Source organism: Vanacampus margaritifer, chromosome 9 (genome assembly GCF_051991255.1).
Source record: "Vanacampus margaritifer isolate UIUO_Vmar chromosome 9, RoL_Vmar_1.0, whole genome shotgun sequence".
NCBI classification, from domain to species: Eukaryota; Metazoa; Chordata; class Actinopteri; order Syngnathiformes; family Syngnathidae; genus Vanacampus; species Vanacampus margaritifer.
In genome coordinates, this window is record NC_135440.1 from 3,286,916 (window position 1) to 3,308,806 (window position 21,891).

Here is a 21,891-nt window from a genome sequence, read left to right on the forward strand (position 1 = left end):
GCGTTCGACTGTGTATCTCAGGGAGTCCTGTGGGTGGTGGTTCGGGAGTACGGGGTGCTGAGCTCCCTGATACGGGCCGGTGTCAAGAGTTTGGTCCGCATTGCCAGGTTCATTTCTAGTGAGGGTTGGACTATGCCAAGGTTCCCCTTCACCGATTCTGTTCATAACCTTTGTGGGTAGAATTTCTAGGCAGAGCCAAAGCGTTGAAGGGGTCCGGTTTGGTGGCCTCAGCATTAAATCATTGCTTTTTGCAGATGATGTGGTGCTGTTGGCTTCTTCAGGTCACAATCTCCAACTCTTACTGGAGCAGTTTGCCAAGTGTGACACGTTTGGGATGAAAATCAGCACCTTCAAATCCGAGACCATGGTCCTCAGTCGGAAATGGGTGGAGTGCTTTCTCCGGGTCGTGAATGAGATCCTGTCCCAAGTGAAGGAGTTCAAGCATCTTGGAGTCTTGTTTACGAGTGAGTGCAAAATGGAGCGAGAGATCGACAGGTGGATCGGTGCAGCGTCTGCTGTGATGCAGACTCTGAATCAGTCCATTGTGGTAAAGAAGGATCTGAGCTGAAAGGCGGAGCTCTCAATTTACTGGTCGACCCACCTATGGTCACGAGCTGTGGGTCATGACCAAAATAAGAAGATCCCGGATACAAGCGGCCTAAATTAGTTTCCTCCGGGCTCTCCCTTAGAGATAGGGTGAGAAGCTTGGTAATCCGGGAGGGACTCAGAATCGAGCATGTGGTTCAGATGCCTCTTGGACACCTCCCATATTCCGGGCATGTCCTGCTGGTAGGAAACCCCGGGGACGACCCAGGACACGCTGGTGAGAGGTCTCTCGGTTGGCCTGGGAACGCTTTGGGATCCCGCTGGAGGAGCTAGATGAAGTGGCTGGAGGAAGGCTTATTTTCCCTGCTGAATCTCCTGTCCCGTGACCGCTTGTCCTCACAAGGGTTGCGGGGGGTGCTGGAGCCTATCCCAGCTGGCTTGGGGTAGTAGGCGGGTTACACCCTGAACTGATTGCCAGCCAATCGCAGGGCACACAGAGACCAACAACCATTCACACTCACAATCACACCTATGGACAATTTTGAGTGTTCAATTAACCTGCCACGCATGTCTTTGGAATGTGGGAGGAAACCGGAGTACCCGGAGAAAACCCACGCAAGCACGGGGAGAACATGCAAAATCCACCCAGGAAGGCCGAAGCTTGGACTCGATCGCACATACTCAGCACTGGGAGGCGGACGTGCTAACCAGTCAGCCACCGTGCCGACTCCGGATAAGCGGTAGTTAATAGATGGATGCATGGATGCCAGGCATGATTTACTCCACGTCATTGCCTTAAATAGTAAAACCAGAGAAACTCATAGTCACTTATTTTTTCTTCCAGAACTCTAAAAGCATGCAATCATTTTTTAAGTTAAGTTTCAAATTATGAGAACTGGCTGATTAAAAAATATATATCCTGTCAAATGCACTGTATTTGCAATGGTGTTTCTAATGCTTTACCACGGCAAATTGCTATCACAATAATAAACATACACTAGAAAAATTCCCGTGGAAATTTTGAATGGGACTGCTGACTCTTGCAAGGTGGAAAGCATGCGCTGAACCGTTTGCCAAATGTTGGTGTACTTTACCTCTCAATCTGTGTCAAACCACTTTTCTAGGGTGGATATTGATACGTGCTTCGCAAGCAACTCCGCAAGCAGCAGCTACGCTTGGCGTACCTAATCAATTGGCCAAGATGGCCGCCGACCCGGGTGAGCGAGGGGGAGAGAGTCCTTGAAGTACCTAAATAATTGGCCAAGATGGCCGCCGCCCTGGGCGAGCGGAGTGGTGAGAATCCTGGGCGTACCTAATAAATTGGCCAAGATGGCCGCCGACCCGGGTAGGCGAGGGGGAGAGAGTCCTTGCCGTACCTAATTAATTGGCCAAAATGGCCGCCGCCCTGGGCGAGCAGAGTGGCGAGTATCCTGGGCGTACCTAATTAATTGGCCAAAATGGCCGCCGCCCTGGGCGAGCGTAGTGGCGAGAATCCTGGGTGTACCTAATTAATTGGCCAAGATGGCCGCCGCCCTGGGCGAGCGGAGTGGCGAGAATCCTGGGCGTACCTAATAAATTGGCCAAGATGGCCGCCGACCCGGGTGGGCGAGGGGGAGAGAGTCCTTGCCGTACCTAATTAATTGGCCAAAATGGCCGCTGCCCTGGGCGAGCAGAGTGGCGAGTATCCTGGGTGTACCGAATCAATTGGCCAAGATGGCCGCCCGTACATAGGCCAAGCCTTGAGTACAGCAAGAAAAAAAGGGGTTGAGTTGAGATGAGCGAGATGATTGGCTGAGGCAGTTGCTATGCAGACGTGAGAGACCAGGCAGTATAGCTAAAAAAAGCACTATTTAAATAGCAGTCCATTCCATTGCCTTTAAAAAAAATATATAATAATCTAGTGTATGTTTTTTTTATGTATTTTTTATTTTTTATTTAAATGAGCTGAACAGTATAAAATTCAAACGATTGAAATCGGTCAAGAAATGTGGAAGTTTACCATAATCGACATCAACTAAAAATATCTTACTGTCACTTTAAGAGCGCACACGCATTTGATTAGAACTTGTTGGACACACTTGAATTCACGCACCAACATTCTATTGATATTGTATGACAGACGCACACCTGCAACAAAAGCCTCTCACGACTTAACGGTTCAAGATACAGATTCAAGAAATGGCTCGTTAGAATGGCAAGGGTTTGGGGAACACGAGCATGTTCTCATTTTTTTAATCGGATAAAAAATGACCAAATGAGAGCAGGTTGAAAACTTATGATTTATCAGAAATGAAGAGGAAAAAGGCGCCGAAATTAATATGGAAGAGATAGGCGAGTTGGTCCGACTTCTCCGCGCTTAAGTTGAAAATTAAGGTACTAAATGACACCTTAGCCAAATAAAAGTTAGTTTGTCTGAAAGAAGACACTTGTGACTACAAAATGTGAGAATTTGACGTCTAGTGAGAAAAGATTGTGGCCATGGTGACGAGTTGAAGTGAAATTTTTTCAAATACATTATGTGGTTCCCGGCACTGGATGGCTAATTAGTCCACTCTAACCAACGCAATACACAACAATGGGAGAAGGCTATTTGTCTGTTGTTTGCTCACTGTCTTTGAACCCGCACAGGGGGGAGAGCTTTCATTCCTTAAAAAAGATTTTGACACTGAGCTAAAGATAGGAAAAATTCCTACAAAATGAGCTAAAATTCGTATTGGTCGGATAACGTATGCGCGCGCAGCGTGTCTTGGAAAAAGGTGCTTGATGTGATTTTGCCTTCCCTTTTCCCATTCATTCCCAATGGGATTTTTGGGGGGACTTTTGGGGGTTTGCGTCGCCATGGTAACTGGGAATTCTTAGAAAAATAGTAGCGCAGCGAGTCAGATCGAGCCGCATCATTTGATACCTCATTTGTGCCGGTGCGATCTACGGTGCGGGCCGCATTTTTGCGGAAAAATCGTGGAAGTATGATATAATAACTAGAAAAATTCCCGCGGAAATTTTGAATGGGACTGCTGACTCTTTGGTAATGAGCTGAACAGTTTAAAATTTAAACCACTGGAATCGCTCAAGAAATGTGGAATTGCTGACTCTTGCAAGGTGGAAACACGCATGTATGTAGTACTTGTAGACATAGTAGTAGTAGTATAGTAGTAAGTAGTAAGCAAGTACAAACAGAAGTAGTAGGATTAGTAGTACTTGTAGTAATTTTAGTAGTAGTCAATTGGCTAAGATGGCCGCCGACCCGGGTGGGCGAGGGGGAGAGAGTCCTTGCCGTACCTAATTAATTGGCCAAGATGGCCACCGCCCTGGGTGGGCAGAAAGGCAGTAATCCAGGGTGTACCTAATTAATTGGCTAAAATGGCCGCCGCCCTGGGCGAGTGGAGTGGCGAGAATCCTGGGCGTACCTAATAAATTGGCCAAGATGGCCGCCGACCCGGGTGGGCAAGGGGGAGAGAGTCCTCGCCGTACCTAATTAATTGGCCAAGATGGCCGCCGCCCTGGGTGGGCAGAGTGGGGATTAATTAGGTACACACCTAATTAATTGGCTAAAATGGCCGCCGCCCTGGGCGAGCGGAGTGGCGGGAATCCTGGGCGTACCTAATAAATTGGCCAAGATGGCCGCCGCCCTGAGCGAGCGTAGTGGCAAGAATCCTGGGTGTACCTAAATAATTGGCCAAGATGGCCGCCGCCCTGGGCGAGCGTAGTGGCGAGAATCCTGGGTGTACCTAATTAATTGGTCAAGATGGCCGCCGCCCTGGGCGAGCGTAGTGGCGAGAATCCTGGGTGTACCTAATTAATTGGCCAAGATGGCCGCCGCCCTGGGCGAGCGGAGTGGCAAGAATCCTGGGCGTACCTAATCAATTGGCCAAGATGGCCTCCGCCCTGGGTGGGCGGAGGGGAGCGAATCCTTGGTGTACCTAATTATTTGGCCAAGATGGCCGCCCCCCTGGGTGGGCAGAGTGGCGATAATCCAGGGTGTACCTAATCAATTGCCAATCCGTTACATTTAATAGAAAAAAATTAAAAAATAATAATAATGTGTTATTTTTGAAAATGTATTTTAAAAAATGGAAATGAGCTGAACAGTTTAAAATTCAAACGATTGAAATCGGTCAAGAAATGTGGAAGTTAGGCATAATCACCATAAAGTAAAAGTATCTTACTGTCCCTTTAAGAAACATGCACATTGACGCACACGCATTGCACGAACACGTTGGAGAGACGTCACGCACCAAGCCTCTCACGACTTAACGGTTCAAGATGCTTAAGGTGAAAATAAAGGTACTAAATGACACCTTAGCCAAATAAAAGTTAGTTTGTCTGAAAGAAGACACTCGTGACTACAAAATGTGAGAATTTGATGTCTAGTGAGCAAAGATTGTGGCCATGGTGACGAGTTGAAGTGACGTCACGCACCCACATTGCATTGAGATTGAATGAGAGAAGCACCCCTTCAACAAAAGCCTCTCGCGACTTAACGGTTGAAGATACAGATTCAAGAAATGGCTCGTTAGAACGGCAAGGGTTTGGGGAACACGAGCATGTTCTCATTTTTTTAATCGGATGAAAAATGACCAAATGAGAGCAGGTTGAAAACTTATGATTTATCTGAAATGTTGTATTGCTGGAATGCTGGATTATTGATTATTATTATTATTATATGTTGCATGATCCATCTTCTATCAGGCTGTAACTTCACAAAGAACGACTTCAGGTTATGATCCAGGATTTCACAATATTCCTCTGAATTCATGATTCCCTGGACTATGTGGAGTTGTCCAGGTCCTGGAGATGAAAAGTTAGCCCAGAACTTAACCTCTCTCACCACCCTGCTTCATTGTAGGGAGAAGGTTCTTTTGCTGGTATGCAGTGTTGACTTTTCACAAAACATGACTATTTTAGTTGTGACCAAACACTTCAATTTTGAACTCATCTCTCCATAGAAGGGACTTCCAAAAAGCTTCAGATTTGTCCAGGTACTCTCTGGCAAAGTTGAAATGGGCAGCTTTGATCTTTTTTGTGAGCAGGGGATTTTACCTAGCAAGCCTTCAATGAAAGCCTTGTCGATTGACTTTTCTTTTGATTGTTGAAACATGCATATGTGTCCCAGATGCAGCAAAAGAGTTCTGCAAATCCCTCGATGTGATGCACAGGTTGGCTTTCACCTGAATTATCATTTTTCTTGTGGTTCTTGCTAATATTTTAGAAGGTCATCCACTTCTAGGCAGGATTGTAGTAATTTTCAGTGTTCTCTAGTTGCAGATGATCTGCTTCACAGTGGAATGATGATCAATTTTTTTTTTAGATGACGCTATAGCTTTTCCCAGACAGATGTGCTCACAATACCCACTTCCTGAGGTCCCCGGAGATTTCTTTTCCTCTCAGCATTACTGATCTGTACGGGGTCACATGGGTAAGTCTTAAGTGATGTGGTTTTGTCTCTGTTTCTGTCAGTGATGCACAATTTCTTTGCTAAGCCTCTCTCATTTCATTGGACCATTTCAGTGGTTAGTTTAGCTACTAATTTGTCCTACCTGATCCTACTTGACACCTTGTTTTAAACAATGCAGTTCAGGGTTCACTTACTTTTGCACCTACATGAACCAAAAATTCATCAAAAACTCTTTTTAATTTAGTTTTGACTACACAATTGTTTTTTTTTTGTTTTGTTTTTTAAGAACAATGCATTGAAATGCTAAACCTATACCTTTTATTTCATATAAAATGTAATGGTTCAGAATCAACAACAAAATCAGGTTGAAACAATTGGAAAATCCAAGGTTCACAAACTTTTGAGCAGCACTGTATATGTATATATATAAATCGTATTTTCACGACCATAAGGCGCAGTTACGGGTGCTATTTCTGTGTTTAACACACACAAAAGGTGCACCGCACTATTGGGCGCAGGCACGGTTAAACATATGCTAGCTCAAAACATATGGTGGCATGCTATAATGCTAAAACTTACGCTAGCGAATTGTTTTAGCCATGTCATGACGCGCACCATAACCATGGACGCCATCGTAACCATGGACGCCGCCCTATTGGTGTAGCGTAGCTGGGTGTCTGGAAGCGCTCCCAGCTAAGGGTTGAAATAGTAGTTAAAGTGCATGTTCTGTGTTTTCTTTAGTTAGTGGTCTAGTTGTTTTATTAGTTATTAGTGATGCTATCTAGTTCGCTGTTATGTAGTATTTTATTAGTTTTGCTGTGACACCGTGATTGTGAATGATGTGGAATAATGACTTGCCTACATTGTGTGAAGCTGAAGTGAAAGTGAACGTAAGCGAGATCTTCTGCTTACAGAAATAAAAGCGTGAATTGTTCCTCATTGCCTCGTGAGCGCCACATTGGGTTAGCGTTCATGAGGTGGGACAAAAAAAGAGTTGCGTGAAAGGACCGAACAAAGCGCAGGTGGACCAAACCGAAACGACTAAACCGATCGGCTATATCGGTTTTCAAAAACCGATCCAGCCCTAATATATTAATTTATAATCATTTTCAGTTTAATACATTTTGTAGAAAATGTATTGGTATGTACGGTTGTTGTTTACGTCGCATCACATTCAGTGCATAGTGACGTAGAATAGAAATAGCTCTCTGCCGGGCAATGCGAAACGGGTATAAAGAAAGCAAGATAAGCCTGGAAATGTTCCTAAAGAAACAGCATGCAATCGGGAGAGCTCTCAAGAGCAAGGCATTGGGGAGGGTGACTCCCCCTAACTCCAAGTTCAATAGAAACAAATATTTGTCTTACCTTGTTCTGAAGTTTACTGGGTGTGGGTGCCCATCATACAAAGATAAAAAGTCATATTCTTCTTCCACAGCAAAAGATTGAAAAACTACATGAATCCTGTTGCCCTCTCCTGCGATGATCACCCAGGTACAGTTTGCTCCATTGGGATAACCATATGGAAATCCAGGGCTTTCTATTGTTCCATTCATCCCCTTTAAAGTGCCTCCACATGTATGGATAAAACCTAAAAAGGAAGAAAACCTTCATTAAATAGGTAGTAAATTTGAATGACTCATGCAAAACACTTAGCATATTAAACAAAATGAGAGGACTGGACAGAAGATGCGCACATTCAATTGGTGTCTACATCTAAACTACAATAACTAATATGGGCAAATGAGGCCTGTACAGATGCTACACTTCTTTGGCACGAAAGCCCAGATCATCGCCAGGGATACAACATCCAACATTATTATCCAGCAATGTTGTTGCTATTAATATTTTATGTTAATACTACCATATGATTCCTGTAAAGTGCAGGTGCATTGTAAAGAGAATTATTTTTCAGAAAATGTGCATTATTTTCCTTTGGCAGGCAGTGACAAATTGCAGAGCCAAGTTATGTTCTATTTGTGATTACAATTGTCCTTCAACAGAGTGCATGTTCTAACCATCATCCATCCATCCATTTTGTATAGCGATTGTTCTCATTTGGGTCATGGCTGAGCAGGAGCTTTCCCAGATGACTTTGGACCCTAAAATGGTGGCCAACCAATCTCAGAATCCAATACTGTATACAAAAACAACAAATCACATTCATATCTATGGATACTTTAAAATCAAACATGATTTTGGAATGTGGGAGGAAGCTGTAGTACGAGTACATGGAGAAAACCCAATCAAGCACAGGAAGATACTGTATACATACTGTATACATTTGAACCCAGAATGCCTGTGAAGCTGCAATAACTACTGCAATTATAATAGAAGCAAGAATTGCATACAGTAAGTGAGGACTACATTGATGTTCTTGTATGGACGGTTACATTGATCAATAGACCATTTTGCCTCATTACTTCTTCGTTCTTTCTTCGGGTCATAAAGTCAGAATGACAGCACCTTATACAAGGTCCTTCAATGCTGCTGCACATCTTTAACACTATGTTTTATGGATGGTGACAAATTTAAGAAACAAGCTGAATAAATGACACTTTAGAAATGTAAGTGAATATATAGTGCCATTAACATAATGTGAATTTAAGACTAAGGCCTTCACAGTCACAAAACCACAATACTGGGATGTGTTAGATGCCACTCTATCAGGTTTCACGTTTAATACATTAAGCACTAACAGAGAATAGTGGCTATTAATTAGTGATAGGCGTATCAATTCAATGGTATTGCTATTTAGATACTCTCATGGGTATCGACTGGGGATCGACCATGATAAAAAAAATATATCAATACTAAGGGATAGAGACTAACGAAGTACAGCACTAGCACGCGTTGCTATACTCTGTTTTTAAACTTGTTGTAATGTGCTGTTCAGTTATTCAGAGTGTGACAGGGGGCAGGTCTGAGTCTCAATGTTTATCATTCTATTGGTATTGTAACAAGTAGACTCTGCCAAGGAGCATTGATTCTGTTTTCACAGATTGTGGTTTTGTTGACTGTTCATTTGTTTGAACTTGGCACTTGCATGCATCTGTGGGCTACACCCTACAGGCTGGTTGAAAAGCAATGTACTTCACATATTTGTTTTCTTATTATACAGGGTTATTATTAGTTGACAACTTGGCACACGATGGTGAAAATGCATACATGCATATGAAAATTTGGCACAAGTATTGTCATTTCATTCACCCTTTTGTGACACTGGTATCTGCATATTTTACCAATACAGAAATGACTAGTTTTTAAATGTGACTGAAACTAATATTTGCATTTTTTACCAAATTTTGTCAACCCTGTCCTTGCTAATAGCAATTCCAACACATTTTAGCACAAAGAAGTGTAATTGCCATTCATTATTATGAGCTCTTAAAAAATAGAAAAAATGTCTTGTACCTTGCCTTATTATCTCCTTGTTTAGGCTTTATGTTTTATATCTAGGACAAATGAGAGTTTCTAAATTATATAAATATAAAAAGTTTAAATGTTTGAAGGCTATGCTTGTTTAATTTCTGACTTTTCAGAGAATATGACAGCCCAAAAGACATGTACAGTTGGTACTTAGTCTAGTTGGGCTTTGGCTGGGCATGGTCCTAGAGTGGGCTTCGTTGTTGGACCCCACTTGGGCAGTAGGTGGGAAGTAGATTGGCGAAACTAAGAACGGTTACTAAGTGGGCTCTGGCTGGGCTTCACTCCAAAATACTCAGATTTTGCACAATAACATCATGGCCTATATTTCTTTACAATTAAGTAAAATTTTATTTTGGAAAAAAAAATGCACACCAAAAAAAATCTATATTTCAACTTAATATGTATTATTTGGACTATTTCATGGGCCATTTCTTACAAGTTGGATAGCACATTAATCAAACCTAGAAGAAAGCTCTGCACTGCACATCAAAAATTAATCTAATTACGTACAGAATTTCTACAAACATTTTGCACATTTGACATTTGAATGACATACTTTTAGTGATAAAATGTAAGAATACAGTTTACAACAACAATAAAATACAATAAAGTAAATAATCATAATTTAGGGAAAGTTGCGCTATTGGCACAAATTAACCCAGGTCCTTTCGCACAATTTATCCCAAGCCCACCATTTCGAGAAAAAAAAGCCATTCATCAGCTGTTTTGAGCCAGCATCATGCTAACCATATAGATTCATGATGTAACTTACTAAAGCACTAAAACGTGTGAACAGTTTTCAAACTTCTCAATAACCCTTGGGCGTTATTTGTCCATTTTCTGGCATTTTTATGCCTTTCTGTTTTTCATCAAAGAAAAAGCATTTGAAAAAAATACACTAGGGACCTGAAATTTCACCAGGATTGTTAAAACATGTAGAAGTTCAAATTGGCGCCATGCTGTAATTTATAACTATTACCAAACAGGAGGAGGAGATTTACACGAAGTTGTTGTAATAATGCCGGATTTTGGCTCATTGACTCCCATTATAAGTCACAGTTTTTGATATGGTGTAAACCTGATGTGTTATAATGCATTTTCCGTGATTACTGATGCAATCACTTCTTTGATGAGTCATACACATGAAAATAGAGCAATTTGTGTGTTTAGAGTGTTAACACAAAAATCCACTAGGTGGCGCCAAAGGCTAATAAATGAATACAAAATGCATGCATAAAATGTTTTTATTGTTATGACTTAGGGACTTGTTTGAGCCTCTAACTTTGTCATATGAAATATATAAATTATTCTTTTATTTTATATATATATACAGCATAGTTAGTTTTGCTATTAGCAAAATACTGCTAATGTTGTCCATAGGGGGCATTAAAAAAAATAAAATAAAATAAAAACTATATGTGTAGATAGGTCTGATGCCACTGAACATTTTGAGTGGTTGAAAGTGAAAAAAATATTCATAAATGACTAAGTTATCTCGCTTCAAAGGAAATGCCAGATTTTGGCAAAACTACAAGAGTTTTGTGCTATTCGGAAAACTGCCATTGTGTGAAAACTGGGCATGCAGAATTTTTTTTATTGTTATGACTTATGGACTTATTCAAGCCTCTAAATATGTCATATGAAATATTCAAATTAGTCTTTTATTTTATATATATATACAGCATATTTAGTCTTGCTATTAGCATAATACTGCTATTATTGTCCATAGGGGGAATTAAAAATTTTAAATAAAATAAAAACTATATATGTATAGATAGGTCTGATGCCACTGAACATTTTGAGTGGTTGAAAGTGAAAAAAATATTCATAAATAACTAAGTTATCTCACTTCAAAGGAAATGCCGGATTTTGGCAAAATTACAAGAGTTTTGTGCTAGTCAGAAAAATGCCATTGTGAAAAACTGGGCATGCATAAAAAAATTCTATTGTTATGACTTATGACCTTGTTTGAGCCTCTAACTATGTCATATGAAATATTCAAATTAGTCTTTTATTTTATATATATATATATATAAATACAACATAGTTAGTCTTGCTATTAGCATAATACTGCTATTACTGTCCATAGGGGGCATTAAAAAAATAAAATAAAATAAAAACTATATATGTATAGATAGGTCTGATGCCACTGAACATTTTGAGTGGTTGAAAGAGAAAAAATATTCATAAATGACTAAGTTATCTCACTTCAAACTAAATGCCAGATTTTGGCAAAATTACAAGAGTTTTGTGCTATTCAGAAAAATGCCATTGTGAAAAACTGGGCATGCATAAAAATATTATATTGTTATGACTTATGGACTTATTCAAGCCTCTAAATATGTCATATGAAATATTCAAATTAGACTTTTATTTTTTCCTTTATACAGCATAGTTAATTTTGCTTTTAGCATAATACTGCTATTATTGTCCATAGAGGGCATTAAAAAAAACTTTTTTTAAAAAAACTATATATGAATAGATAAGTCTGATGCCAGCGGTTGAAAGTGAAAAAAATATTCATAAATGACTAAGTTATCACACTTCAAAGGAAATGCCAGATTTTGGCAAAAATTACAAGAATTTAATCAATCTATAATAATGCCCAGGGGCTTGTTCAAACACAGCCATTAAAAAAACCTTAACCAAAGAAATTTTATTTTGGAGGGCAAAAAATGTTTTGGGAACTTATATGTGCTTACCTGTCAAGCCATGTGTCTCACGTTTTTACCGGATAAGCAAAATAGATGTCTCTTTAAAAATATGTGGTCACATGACCAACTTCTTCTATGGTTTTCAAAAATAATAGGGGTGGAACTACTTGCCCCTTAGCACAAATTACCCCACTGTCCCGTACTGGTTGCTATAGACATTTGAAAGATGAAAGGACCAAAACTTTAAACCCATTTTTTTTCAACCACGCAACATTAAAATTGCTGTAACTTTGTCAATTTTGTAGGTTCTCCTATTTATTACATATAATTTTAAAGGGAATTAAGTGTAAAATTTTAATAAATGAATATCCATCCATCTATTTTCTTAACCGCTTGTCCTCACAAGGGTTGGGGGGCGCTGGAGCCTATCCCAGCTGGCTTCAGGCAGTAGGCGGGGTACACCCTGAACTGGTTGCCAGCCAATCGCAAGAATATTTGAACATCTCAATATTTTTTGGGGGGACACATTAGGACACTTTTGCCAGAGCAGGTCACATATGTGGGAACCACTGCGGCTGTAATGTCATTCATTGGATCGACGAATTAAAACATTATGGCTCAAAAAATGTGCATAAAATACAAAATACCGGCCAATCTTTTGTAGTCAGATTGGTGTAAAATTTATTGTGAAGATGTCCTATTTTCGGGGCAAATGGGAAGCAGAGTGCAACATGTTATTATCGGGGACTGCTGGGGTGGGGTGGGGGTGGGGGGTAGTCTTGTGGATGTGTGGTATTACTGTTATACATTTCAAAAGTATTTGTTTTGAGTCGGTCAGCTTTTTATGTATCTCATTTCCTGAATGTTCAAATAAGGCTCTAAGCTGTTTCGGCAGCCCAGAAATTGAATTCAACGTGGGCGAGCTGTGGGTTTTATAACCCCCATCCTCCACCAAACCACATAAAACAAAAAAAGAAAAAGAAAAGTCGATCACAGGAGCAAAAAGGGTTGGTCTTTACATTATGTATGCACATTAGGTCATTATTTATTCATTTGTCAAGTAAGACTTCAAATGAGAATGTTTTGTTTTTGTTTTTTGTTTTGTTTTACAGTATAATATATGGCATCTTTGTGTAAACTTTGAGATTCACTTATTTAACTCACCCTAGTTTACTTTTTACGATTACTTCCTGTTTATTTCTAAACCAAAGTAGAGAAGGAAAAATTGGACTCTAATTGGCTGCTGTCGTGCAAATTTGTGCCACGTCTGATCGAGTCAAAATTATCACAGCTTTTCAAGATATTATTACCATTCACCATCATATAATCACCCCCTACGTATATTGCCCTTTGGAAGGTAATCGCCAGGGTGGGGGGTTGTGGAGGGCTGACATATAAGCTCTGCATAAATTTCATACACAGTATATATTTTTGGGCCACATGACCCCTGGAACGGTACAAGGCTGTGGACCTGTGGTTGGACTTGTTTGGAGTTGATGTAATGGAAGATAACGATTTAATGTTTCTTTTGTTAAGTAATAATGGGATTCTTCTTTGTATACATGAAATGCCTCTGTCTCTCTGTAATGCCTCGCATTGTTATATATATTTGTATTAACTATTTTGCAACATGATAGCGGTGGTATCCAGAGGTTCATTAGGTAACTCAAGTCTCCACTGAAGTCTGAGGTCCGAAACACACCCGCCTGATATACACAATGGTCCACAATAATTATACTGATTCATAAAATATTGACATATGACACAGTGTTATTTTATAAAACAAATGTATTTTTTTTCTGTACTTTTAGCTTGCACTCTGTTTGGAGACAGCGACAGCTGACATGAACAAATAACAAATATATGAATCCTGAGACATGCTCTATAGTCCCATAAGTGCAAGCTTAAGTGCACTAGATTTCTAAGGTTCTGGTGAGGTTATCGCACATTTATATCCATCCATTCATCCATAATTTTTTTCCCCCGCTTTTCCGGGGTTGGGTCATGGAGGCAGAGAAGCCCAGACTTCCTTTTCCCCAGCTGCTTCGACCAGCTTTCCCAGGGGAATCCCAAGGTGTTACCAGGCCACTCAGAGGCATAGTCTCTCCAGTGTGACCTCAGTCGTCCCCCGGGGGCTCCTAGTACATGCCCGAAACACCTCACAAGGAAGGTGTCCAGGAGGCATCCTACTCAGATACATAAAACCACCTCATCTGGATGATCTTGGAGCGGAGGTGCAGCAGCTCAACTCTGAGCCCCACCTGGATGACCAAGCTTCTCACCCTATTTCTAATGGAGAGCCCAGACACCTTGTGGAGAAAACTCATTTTGTCCGCTTGTATCCGGGATCTTGTTTTTTCCGTCATGATCAATGTTCCCAATAATTTTCCATGTGCCTGAGCATTCACACCAGGCGTCACCAGCGTGGTGCCCATGGGCACCTGGTAACCTGTGAAGGCTACATGAGTAGCCCGCGGGCCTGCTCTAAAAATTACTCTCCATTGATAGAACATTGTGATTTACTAGAAATGTTGTAGAAGCGATTATTTAAAAATGTAAACACTTACAGAGATTTCAAAAAGGCTGGTGACCCCCTGATTCACACAAACTCATTGACCATAGTCAGCCACCTCAGACATGCACACGCCGGCCAAACCAGTATCAAGTCCAAAACCTGAGATCATAACAATTTACATTATGTAACAAAAAAGTCAAACCACCTATACTGTACTTCATATCAAAATGCAGCACATCATTGAATACAGATTTGTGACACAAATAAAATTACATCTAGTTTGTAAGAACTGGTTAAGGATGAAGTATTCTTTGCCTCCTTTTATGTCATGAATAGAACCGAACTGACATCCCAAAAAATCAATGTAACTAAATTGGAACTTGTAATAATCCTTCAATATTTGCTATTTTATAATATCAAAACTATGATCAAATGGGGTGATGAGTGACACTTTTTCTCACAATATATGAGTATAAATGTAGTTAAAAAGGTATATTAAATGTTGAATAATATTATATAAGTGATATTTAATTAAAATTAATTAAATTATCAGATCATTGTAACAGCTATACGTGAGTGATGATGAGATTGTTTCAGTCTGAACCATCCTCAGAACTGTCATGGAACTTGCATTTTCTCTTACCCGCTTAACACTTTCTCATTCATTGCCTCTATAGGCGATTGTTCCCTGGGTGTCTATATCGCTCTCAACAAGACCTGTTCTTTTTCTGAACCCCCTCCGCCTTTACCATTCTTGTTTTTTCTTTTTCCTCCTATAAGCTATCTATTTTGAATTACAATTGATTTAATGTCGTGCTTCACACAAGCTTGTAATGCGTTAAGCACTGCCAAGCTCCATGAAAGTTTCAGGTATAAAAAAAATTAAGAAAAGAATAACATTTTAAACATGCATGTTACTACACGAAAGGACAACAGAACATGTGTTTCCTTGTGCATGAAAATGCTCATACATTAAATGCATATATCACTTAAACCGACACTACGTCTTCTTTAAACTCTGCTGTCACGGCTCAGTTGCTTTCCGACCCTTATTCCTTTGTTTGCTTCACCCACTCACAGGGGCTTTCGGCAATCAGCACATTCGTGCGCATCAAACATATATAGTTTGATGAGAAAACAAATTAACTGCATGCTGTGAATGCACAGTGGGGAAAACGTGATTCGGTTGTATGAATCAGTATCATGTACATGCAGGTCAGGCTCTCAAAAGAAGTCTCAGCAGGCAGCCTGGCTGAGTAAATGAGAGGCCAAAAATGACCCCAGCTGTTGCACAGTTGTCAGTTTCACAATGATGATTGCCAGAGATTAATAAATGGGTTTGTTTGTTTTTTGGTGGGAGAAACACAAACACCTTATTACCATGCCCTGTGTGTGTTATACTGTATTTGTTAAGTCAAAGACAGCAAATGGTATCACTACAAATATTTCTGAATTTTATGTCAGTGTGCTTATACAGGATATCTGGGCTTAATAAAAGTGCTGTTTATTGATGATTTGAATTTATATGTAGTTTTCAATCTAACTAACGTAAAAAATCAACAAGGCCATGTTGTTTTGTCTTGAAACATGTGAGGCATAATGCGGTTAACATGACAGCAATCAGCAGAGAGTGAAATTAATTCCAACACCTTATTGACAAAACGTCTGGCTGATGTATCAATTACAATCATTTGTTCTGTTGAAGTTTCAACAACAACAACAACAACATAATAATAATAATAATAAATGAGATCAAAGACGCTTCACAGTGGTTGCATTATTCGTGCGCCCACACATTCACACTCTGGTGGCGGTAAACTATTTAAGTAGCCAGACTGCTCTGGGGTAGGCTGATGGAAGTGTGGCTGCCAGTGTGCGCCTACGGCCCTTTCAACCACCACCAAACATTCTCACCTTTGAGACACCCGTGTGAGTGGCACTGCAGGCAATGTGTGTTAAGTGTCTTGCCCAAGGACACAACGTCACATGACTTGGGGAGAGCAGGGATCAAACAGCCGACCTTCTGGTTACTGGACGACCATCGCTACACCCTGAGCCACGGCTGCCACATCTAACACTTGTCATGGATTAAAGCAAACAAAAAAAACAAAAAAAACACCAGGGCGCAGAGAGACGAACAAACATCCACACTCACAATCACACTTAAGGACAATTTACACACTTCAAATAACCTACCATGCATGTTTTTCAGAATGTGGAAGGAAACCGGAGTACCCGGAGAAAACTCACGCATGCAGGAACGGGGGAGAACATGCAAACTCCACCCAGGAAGGCCGAAGCCCGGGCTCGCTCTCACATTCACTGCACTGGGAGGCGGATGTGTGAACCAGTCATCCACTGTGCCAGCCGGTATTCGGATATCCTACTGAAAATTTTCACTCCAACTCCAAATGACCAACTGTTTAAAATTTTTAGTCAACTATTTTTTAACTTAAATTTATTTTCCACAAGAAATGATCCCTTACAGATTTTGGTCTATGAGACGAGGTCTACAGTAGCGATTCTGCCGACTGAATCAGCACATTTGAGTAATCCTGGTTTGATAAAAAGTGATCAGCACGGCAGGCTGTCAGCATTAACGTGCGTACAGTCATTTACACTTTTCAAAAGTAATCAAACGGCCCTCACACTTGCTTAGTAGCGCTAGCTGATTAGCATTAGCGGCACAAGCTCCATTAGCTGGACCTTACGCTGAATGCTGGCAACAGGTGTCATAAAATGCACTGTAAGCGGAATAAGTAGATTTTTCTAGTCTCCTTATTTATCGATTAAACTTCATTTCAAGACAACGTTGTGTTGCTGTGCAGATGTCTGTGGCGTGTCAAGTCAGCATTACGGTATGACACGCTGCTGGGATGCTGATGTCCATATATTATTGGTATGGTGAGGTTTATTTTGAAGTTGGCCTCCTCACCGCGTGTTATCGTTATGAACGAGTATTGGTGCGGCTGGCTTCAAAAAGAAAATAGATCTCGTGCTGTGCAGGGACAAGAAATCTCATGGTATTCTAATCCCGCGAGATCTCATCCCATCCCTAATATTAACAACAACAATAATAACACTGTGTTTTTTTTAGGTATTTAACAATAACGGCAATATTCCGAATGGTGAGGTTGTATTCCATTTGTACAGTTCTAGCAACCTCTGGTGGTTACTTTATTACTGCAGTTAGGCATGTTTTGGCCATTAGTGATTATCATTATAATACTAAATCGGTCATATCAACAAATACATTTTTGATAAATCAGTCATATCAACAAATACATTTTATCATCTCCATTCTCCACCGAAAAACACAACTTTTCATCTGCTTCAGCCGAACAGCATTGTGAACTACACAGACCATGATAATTTACGCTACTGAACCATTAGGAGCACATGACAATACAATAACTTGCCAAGCGTATTTCTTCTAACTGCTGTTATTCTGTACAAAAACACAATGGTGTGCTCCTCCCCCCCACCACCCAAATGTAAGCATTATTTATTTAACATTATTTTGGGAGTTTTTATACAGTATCGAGGGCCAACCTCCCCACAATATTGTGATAAGTATCGTATCGTTATGATAATTGTCCTATTGTGACATTAGGATATCCCTACTGTTTATTGACACTCCGAGTGGTAATAATTTAATCTTACTGTACCTCTTTGGCCAAGAGAACCCAGAAAACGTATTGTGAAATTAATATACCAATCAAACCTAAACATTAGTGCCTTACTGGCGGAATTATCAACAGTTCAGATTGTGCTGGTGGTCTTCATGTTGCAGTCTGTGACTGTGCAATACAAGTATTGTTGCCCTTGCACTTGTAGAGCTACTCACTAATGCATGAAGCAAAACAGGACCATTGATTAGTTTCTCTGTGACTAAAATACAAATGTAAGTCCGATAATGACTCTCAGCATTTCAAGTTGAATGAATGGATAGTCAGACAATCACAACACATCATGTCTCACAAAGGATATACTTGGTTTTTCAAGGTCTGAATACACCTGCTGATGCCACAAAGTTATACGTTTACATACAATTTGGGAAAGAATAAAATGCTATAATTGTGAAATGAACATCAAATCTGTAATTTAATGTATTCATCTACAGCCAATAATGTATTAATACTTATTAGTCTTTTTAATTTGTTCATTAATAACATTGCTGATCCGCAAGCAATATGATTCTTTTGGACACTACAGTTTGAACAGTCTTCAACATCAAGAGAAAATATTCAGTTTTATTTGTATCAAACAGAGATAAGATATTACATTTTTTTGACAGAGGCTTTTAACCAAACTGACAGACACACCCCACATAGACCCACTTCAGGAACAACGTGGGGTTCCATGTCAAGGACATTTCAAAGCCAGAGCGCTTTGAATTTCAACTGAGGAGCCAGTAACTGAAGCATTAATCCTCCGCGGACATCATTACAGCCAATATGTCAATGTTGGGAGTCAAAGGGGCAAATGAAGGAAGGAGAGACACTGAAAAGTAAAGACATTTGGTCCTGTTTTTCCACTTTTTCAGAGGAAGCCCTTGCAAGTTTGTATTGAATTCGTTACAATTTGTGTATTTGTTTCAAAGCTACAAGACATTGTTCAGTAATTTGTTTTTTTGCAGAAATCTCGCTCTGAAATGTCATTTGCGCACAGTTAGAGGCACTGTTGTTGTCGGACCATGTCACAATAAAAGTGTCCCGACAGCTGAAATGTATAGTATTGGAGGTACTGCGGGAAGCGTGTCACCGCGTGATGGACGTGTCTTCCTTTTGTCCCTTAGCTTACTATTTTAGCAAAGAGTCCACCTCACTCACCTGGAAGTCATTCATGAGTGAAAGTAGATTTTTGCCGAAAAAACGGCTGCCATGAGGAGCGATTTGTTGACAGTTCTGTTCCACCAAGAACCATTAACATCGCAACTCCACAAGCAAGCACCATAACAGCGATAAAGGAAAGATACCGGTGGCTAAATTTGGGAAATACTCAAGTTTGTTACACATATGAGCCACAGGTATTTTAATGTTTTCACACTGGTATATAAGGGTTTCCGCCACTTTCTTTTCTATAATGAGGAAGCAAATTGTCTCTCCTACTGTATTTGGGCTCACTTGATTTGTTTTGCTGTGCCTAGAGTAGTCGGCGGATCGATCTAAGTATCAATATTATCGATACTAAGTCAGTATCAATATCGGATCGATACCGGCACTATAATATCGATCGGGCAGTTTAGTTTTAGTTTGGCTCTTTCATGCACTGCTGCAGTATATTTTTTAAATTTACTTTTTTAAATTCACTTAATCACTTTGTGCACTTTGTTTAAAAAAAGTTTTTAAAAAATGTTATAGATGGAATGTTTCTGGGAGGAGAAACCATTGATAATGTATTTTCTATTTATCAATAAACTGTGTCCTAATTTTGTCCTTTGTTTAAAAATGAAACAACACAGAAACACTTAAAAGTTGAAAATTGATAGTGAATAAGCAATTCGATGATTCAGCTACCTTAATTAAAAAAATTAAAAAATATATATATAAATACCATAATTTTCGCAAAGTATCGATATCGTTATCGGTGATACTGGCCCTGTATTTACTTGGTATCTGGTCTATCCTAAAATTTGCAGTATCGCACACCACTACTGCCTGACGCTCTTGTGCTTCCTTTATAGTGTGCCCCCTTGTGATCTGATGGATAAGCCGCACATTTCCAGAAATTACTGTAACTAAGCTGTCTTTTTTTCTTTTGTTTTTTTGGTTTGGTTTATTGAACATATAAATGCAATACAAAATTTATTTGCAGAACTTCACAATTCTGACTGTTTGTTCAAATGTTTATTGATGTTTGAGGTCAGTAATGTGCATCTGGGAGCCCACATTGTGAGTAGCCTTCTTTTGTTTTTTGCTAAATAAATATTTGAACTGAGTTGAAAATAAAAATGTGTACCCCAGCTATCAGTTTTATGTTGTAATAACAGTGTTCACCACTAGAAACACATGCCACAAAAGCCAAGACTGTATTTCTGCATCAGAGAAGAAGAGAGAGCAGTTCCTCGCCAGAAAACCAATAAAATGGCTTTTAGTTAAAATAGAAAACAGATTATATGTTCACCAAATGTAAACACAAAACTATCTGCCTAGTTTGATTAGACCATTGAGGGAGGGAATTGATAAGATTTTTACGATTCCGATTCCATTTTCAATTCTGCTTAACGATCCAATTACTTATCAATTCTCTTATTGATTCTTTTTTGCAAAAAAAGGAGAAAAAACATGGAGAAAAACAATGGATAATTAGCATCCATTTTGTTTTATATCTTAATTGTATCTGTAAACAAGATACATATTTAAAAGTAACATAACCTTACAAACCCAAGAGTGAAGTTTTAAGAGGTCTACATTTGAGAACTCCTCGATGGGGTGCCATGGGATCCCCAAAAGAAAAAAAAAATATTTGAAAATAAACACATAGCTACAATTAAAAAAAATCTTACAACCTAGATTATTTTGTAGCAGTTGCACAATAATGTCCAGTAACATTTCAACACTCATACTGTATATGAACTAAGCACTCAAAAACACTTCCTCCTGCCTCAGTCAAAGGAGACACAACCAGTAGACTGGAGTGTGACTCCCGTGAGGAGCCTATGAGCAGAGTAAAATATGTGCAAGTAGCGAGTGTTGCTGTTGCATCAGGGTTCGCTCTGTACGCCTTTGTACATTTTGCAACCTTGAATGAACCCTGAAAAACAACAACACATGTGGCGTTACCCTCATAAGCCCGTACCATTTAGTCACTAAACCTTAGAGAGATACAAGCTTTAACATTAGCTGTTAATAATGGCAATGGCACGTTCTACAAAAAGGTAAACTGGCGCTAACATAGTTACTACTTGCATTGACAGTGTCCACTGTTGCTGGGTTGAGGACTCCGGAGCAAGCGTTCTCAAACACGACAGTCATCGCTTGGATGGTGTGTGTGCAAATGTTTTTGCATAGTGGTAGTGTTTCCTCCCTTTGACGAAATATCCAATTTGCAGTGTATTGCAAGTTGCCCTATTATCTTTTCTTGTAAAATGTCACCAAACTTTTGAGCGTTAGGCACCATGTTTGTATAGATGCCGTGTGCGCCGTCCCATGTGGAACGGTTAAGGGAATCGTAAGCAAAAACGGCAAACGATGCCAAGGAATTGAACACTGGGAACCGGTTCTCAACAAGAACCGTTTTTTGATTCCTAGCCCTATCAATCATGAAAGATTAAACATTTAAGTCGCCAATACAACACCGTCTTCAAAAGTACACAAATTTTGGACTCCGGAATGTTAAAGCAATATTATAAT

General features: G+C 39.8%; 1 protein-coding gene across 2 annotated transcripts in view; it reads right to left on the minus strand.

Annotated features, from left to right (window-relative positions):
• LOC144057714 (CUB and sushi domain-containing protein 3-like) overlaps positions 1 to 21,891 on the minus strand; it is a 566,138-nt gene that overhangs the window by 498,012 nt on the left and 46,235 nt on the right. For both annotated transcript variants that reach the window (XM_077575584.1, XM_077575583.1), the window contains exon 2: positions 7,307 to 7,529. In XM_077575584.1, the coding sequence (XP_077431710.1) occupies positions 7,307 to 7,529 (223 nt within the window). The remainder of the gene's footprint in view (positions 1 to 7,306; positions 7,530 to 21,891) is intronic.